Source organism: Benincasa hispida, chromosome 9, assembly GCF_009727055.1.
Source record: "Benincasa hispida cultivar B227 chromosome 9, ASM972705v1, whole genome shotgun sequence".
Taxonomy (NCBI): Eukaryota; Viridiplantae; Streptophyta; class Magnoliopsida; order Cucurbitales; family Cucurbitaceae; genus Benincasa; species Benincasa hispida.
Window position 1 is genome coordinate 38,559,854 of NC_052357.1, and position 5,664 is coordinate 38,565,517.

The window sequence follows — 5,664 nt, forward strand, 5'->3', positions numbered from 1 at the left end:
GCAGGATGGTTATTCAATTCCTCTCAAATATTAAAAATGGTGAACTATGGGAGTGTTGTAGTATAAAAAATCTCCTAAATTATGAAATAGTATTATGGTAATCGCAAAGCAATAGAATTGTAAGTAGAAACATTTTAATTGGGTAATTAAAAAAGAATAGTGGCGTGGCGAGCAAGTTGGTTTCGGTTATGGATTTGGATTGGTTCAGAGTTCTTTTCTTTTGCAAAACGCCACGTGTCACAATAAAGAACCCAAGGCGCACCTAGAAAACCAGTCAATAGTATAACCGGAAATGGTATTACACGCCGAAAACTACGCTTAGTTCATTTCATTAGTTTCATATATAATTTTAACTATAAATACTCTCACTCATTGCTCATTCCTCAGCCCAAATCAAATTCTTTCTTTCTTTCTTTCTCTTCAAATCCCTTCCCACCATAACCACCAACCATGTCAAGCACTGCCGGTCAAGTCATCAAATGCAAAGGTGAAAACAATAACACTTTTGAGGTTTCTTGTTTTCCCAAATGAGGAAAGATTTGTGATGGCCTTTCGTTTTCATTTCGTTTGATCTTTGTTTTGTTGTAGCTGCCGTGGCTTGGGAGGCCGGAAAGCCACTGGTGATTGAAGAAGTCGAAGTAGCACCGCCGCAAGCCAATGAAGTCCGAGTGAAGATCCTTTTCACAGCTCTCTGTCACACCGATGTTTATTTCTGGGAAGCCAAGGTATGTTTTCAAATTCAAATCAATAATCAACAAATCCCGTTTTCTTTTTTTCTTTTTTTCTTTTTTTTTTCAAATGGGGTTTTAGGGTTTTTGTATTTTTGATCTTTTGTAGGGACAAACCCCATTGTTTCCTCGCATTTTTGGGCATGAAGCTGGAGGGTAAGTACTGGGTCAACCTTTTTTTTTTTTTTTCTTTTTTTTCTTTTTTTTTTCTTTTTTTCTTTTTTTTGTAAATGGGGATATTGATTTTGGGGTTTTGGGTTTGTTTTGTTGTAATAGAATTGTTGAGAGTGTTGGAGAAGGAGTGAAAGATCTTCAACCAGGAGATCATGTTCTTCCTGTTTTCACTGGTGAATGTGGGGATTGTCGTCATTGCCAATCTGAAGAAAGCAATATGTGCGATCTTCTTCGAATTAATACTGATCGTGGAGTTATGATCAATGACGGAAAGACTAGATTCTCCAGAAATGGACAACCCATTCATCATTTTGTCGGAACCTCCACCTTTAGTGAATACACTGTTGTTCATGTTGGCTGTTTGGCTAAGATCAATCCTGCTGCTCCTCTTGACAAAGTCTGTGTTCTTAGCTGCGGCATTTCCACAGGTTTTCCTCATTTCTCTTTATTATATATAACGCTTATAAATTTATAACCTTCCCTTTGTTTGATTATGTTGTATAATGTAATCAATTTGGTTCTTGATTCTGGAATCAAGGTCTTGGTGCCACTTTGAATGTTGCAAAGCCCAAAAAAGGTCAATCTGTTGCAATCTTTGGTCTTGGAGCTGTTGGACTTGCAGTAAGTTTTTAGTTTATCAATCATAAGTCTAATTTAGATTTTGATCTTTTCTGAATCTGTTGTTGAGCTGTTCTCTGTTTTTTAATCTAAGGCTGCTGAAGGAGCCAGAATTGCTGGGGCATCTAGGATCATTGGTGTTGATTTGAACCCAGCTCGATTTGAAGAAGGTACAATCAAATTAACATAATGAGTAATGAGAATTTTCTTGGTTTGGATGGATTATTTATTAATGTGGCAACAATTTTCTGAACAGCAAAGAAATTTGGTTGCAATGAATTTGTGAATCCAAAGGATCACAACAAGCCAGTTCAAGAGGTGATTGCTGAGATGACGAATGGAGGAGTTGACCGGAGTGTCGAATGCACCGGAAGCATCCAAGCAATGATTTCAGCATTCGAATGCGTTCACGATGTAAATAAGTCATTCCAAACGGACCCTACACTCATGTTCTGAATTCCCCATTTCCCATTTTAACTTTTGATTTGCTTTGTTATGAAAAAACAGGGGTGGGGTGTAGCTGTACTTGTGGGAGTCCCAAACAAAGACGATGCATTCAAAACTCATCCTATGAATCTCCTTAACGAAAGAACTCTAAAGGGAACCTTCTTCGGCAACTACAAACCACGAACCGACATTCCCGGGGTCGTCGAGAAGTATTTGAAGAAGGTAAGGAAGGTGTTTAAAAGAATTTGGAATCCCCATTAAAGGTTAATTTGAGAATAGAGGTGTTTTTTGTTGTTGTTGTTGTTGTTGAAGGAGCTGGAATTGGAGAAGTTCATTACACATACAGTGCCGTTCTCTGAGATCAATAAGGCGTTTGATTACATGCTGAAAGGGGAGTCGATTCGATGCATTATTAGGATGGAAAACTAAGTTGATGTTTTTGTGGGGTGAGATGAAAATAAGGGAATAAAAGATCATGTGATCATCGGAAGAAATTGGAGAGGTCTTTGATAAAAGTCTATCAATGTCTATCATGGATAAGTCTAAAATTTTGCTATATTTTGTTAATATTTTGATTTATTTTAACCTTTTCAATTTGATCGGTTGATTTTTCAATTAAATCTTAGTCAAAATAATAACGTAGTTATTTACTTATTTGTACTAAATATATATTTTACTCATTTATTTAACAAATTTTTTTAAATAATGTTATTTTAATATATATTAATAAAAATAGGTTAGGATTGAAAATATTGACAAAAATAGGCGGTTGAGTTTGTTTAACTAATTAAAACAAGTGGTTAGTGCATGGTAAGTAGGGTGAAGGAAATGTGTCAACATGTCATGCGGTTTCTTCCATTAGTTTGGACTGTGAGATTCTTATGTTGCGTCTGTTCGTTACGACGGCTTCCCTCGGAGGGTTGTAACATAGGTGGGTCTACACTTATAGAATTATAAATGACTATCGGAATATGAGTTATTTTAGTATTTAGTCAAGAATGTTTTGATGTAGTATCGTTTTAGATAAATTCATTAGGGATAATCATGTGAATTAAAAATCAAATTTGAACACATAGGCAATTTGCAGTTTGTCTTAACTGAGGACTGTCCTCCCATTCTTAACTTTAAATGTTCGGGATGTATATGACAGATGGGTCAAGGTTAATGATATAGCTCATGCTTATATTTTCGCCAGCTAAGTAAACGGTGCTGAAGTTGGTTTTATTCTAAAATATTTTCTGAAGAGTTTTTTGCAATTTGAATGCAGAATAAAATTTGACTACTAGTTACAGGCTTACTAGAAAATGTTAGCCTGGTTACCTTTCCTCATGAAATGTTAATTTTAAAAAATTATGTTTGTTCTAGCTATCTCTGTTGAGAATCAAATTGTTAAAAGTCATTTGTAGATATTTAGATATCTAAATGGTTAGATCAAAGTATAGAAATTTTATGTTTCTAAATCTGACCATTAACAAAGATAGTTATTGAGATAGGTCAGATGCATCTTGCTCAAAGAGTTAAGAGTACCTCAATGTAGTGGGAGGAAAAAAAAGTGTGCTTCCTAGCCGAGGAAAGTGTGCTTCCTAGCCATTATTGAGATTAAGATGCAATCCCCTTATAGTTTTATCTAAAGCCTATTGTATATTAAAATGTTTACAATAATTCTCTTGTGTTTGAGAATTATCTAGTAGAACTAGGAATACCAGATAACCTAGGGCAAATAGGAGAAATATCGGGTATAGAGATACCGAATGGTAAAAAATGGGTATAGGATGTCCTGGTTTATTGTATTTCTCTATAAAACTTAGGAACTCAATCTTATATATCAGATGTATAAGTTACCAATCAGGTTCGAGTAAATAGTCAAAATGTCTATAGTACATGGATAAGATTGGGTATCTTATTCTGGTAATGCGGTCTACTCTGTAGTTGTTAAAAGGAGTTGTAAAGTGCTACAAACGAAGTGATCCTAATTCGTTCATGTTGGACATGAGGAGTGGGGGAATCCTTGCGCAAAAGAGTTTGTACAAGATTGGACCACGAAATGAGTCACTTTTACTTTATAACGTTGTTTACTGTTTATGATTGACTATTTCAAAGCGATGATCTAGGTAATTTGACCTTAATCTTGAGCTAATTATGAACTCTTGTTTATCTGATATTGCCCTTAGATTTGCATAGGTGAGGGTTGGCTCAACAGCGCCGGCTCAATATGATTGCCATTTTAGGGGTAAGACCGGATAGATAGTTGGGGACATAAGATGCAAGAGGGAATTCACTCCTACCCGCTTTAGGGATAGTAGATAGGTTGTTCCTTAAGTGCTGATTTTGGGGTTGAACAAGAGATCTTGCCCTTTCATTTGGTGATTTGGATCACAAAAAAATTGTTCATTAGGGGATCAGTGGGGCCTTAAGGAACAAGAGGTAATTTCGGGGACGAAACAGAGATTTGAACTAGCCGTTATTACGAACAACCTATAAATGTTTAACTTACTCAGTGAGGGCGGTCTAATGAGTTTAGCCGATTAATCTCGGATCGTTGGAGCCCATGATTTGTAGGTCCATGAGATTCCCTTACTAGCTCGGAAATGGATTAGCTCTAGAATAGCGTGATAAGTTAATTTGAAACGTTCAAATTAGAAACAAATGGAATTGGAGAAAATATATTTAAATACGATTTAAATACATGAAGATGAATTTGTGTAAAAAATTAATTTAATATTGGATATTAAATTAACTAGAATTATTTAATAAATAATTATTTATTAATTTTTATTAGAAAATTAATTTATGCAATTAATTTGTAAAATTAATAAATTTTGTTTTTAGAAATAAAATATGATTTTAAAATCAAAATAAAATTTGGAAATTGAAAAATCACACAAACTTGAAAAATGGGTTTTTCAAGTCATGTTCAAAGTTGCTCACAAGGAATCCACCTCCTCCTTTAGTTTACTCTAAACATGAGCTGCATCCCATGCAACACATCTTTTTGCATGATAGTCTGCAATACATTCAAGAGATTGGAGTGAAGAAAAATGATGATGAATCGATTGAAGTTTTTCTGAATAATTCAGATGAAAAAGGTGTTCTTCAATGGGTTGGTTTAGTGAGCTTTCTCCATATTCCCTTTGATTCCCGCTTATTTTGAGTCCCACAACTCAATCTAGATCACCAAGAGGATAGTAAGAAAGATCTTGTGGTGGTCTACACAAGGATTTGGTGGAGGATTTAGCAGCTGGAAATAGAGATTTCGTTGGTTCGGCCAAAATATGTTTTTGAAACCCATTATACTATATTTTTAGCATATTTCTTTTCAACCAAAATTAATGAATTAGAATGCTTATGGATCCTGATTTCTTCCGCGGGTGTGCTTATAAGACATTTTTTTAGTACATAAGAGTGGAGTATTCGAACAACATACTTCTTGGTTAATAAAATATAGGGGCAATTGCAACTTTCATTAAAAAAAAAATTGAAAGTTAGACGCGTGTCCTTAAGTTTTGCTTTTTTGCAAACATGTCAAAAAAACTTCTGCCTGAAAATTTGATTGCTATCTGACTTCTATATGATTGTTATGTGAGTACTATGTGATTTCTATATGATTGTCACACCTGCAATTACAAAAAAAGTTGAAGTCATGGCCTTGGTTTCTTAAAATGTATTTGTCATATAATGCAATTTCCCTAAAATATAA

The 5,664-nt window shown here is 34.6% G+C and overlaps 1 protein-coding gene across 1 annotated transcript; it reads left to right on the forward strand.

Moving 5' to 3' along the window:
• Window positions 1-326: 326 nt before the first annotated feature.
• On the forward strand, window positions 327-2,567 carry LOC120084793 (alcohol dehydrogenase 1-like). The gene is made up of 9 exons (XM_039040612.1): window positions 327-487; window positions 589-725; window positions 838-884; window positions 1,005-1,330; window positions 1,441-1,523; window positions 1,615-1,690; window positions 1,777-1,934; window positions 2,028-2,189; window positions 2,280-2,567. The coding sequence occupies exons 1-9, from the start codon at window positions 451-453 to the stop codon at window positions 2,394-2,396; spliced, it is 1,143 nt and encodes a 380-aa protein (XP_038896540.1). The 5' UTR covers window positions 327-450; the 3' UTR covers window positions 2,397-2,567.
• The last annotated feature ends 3,097 nt before the right edge of the window (window positions 2,568-5,664 follow it).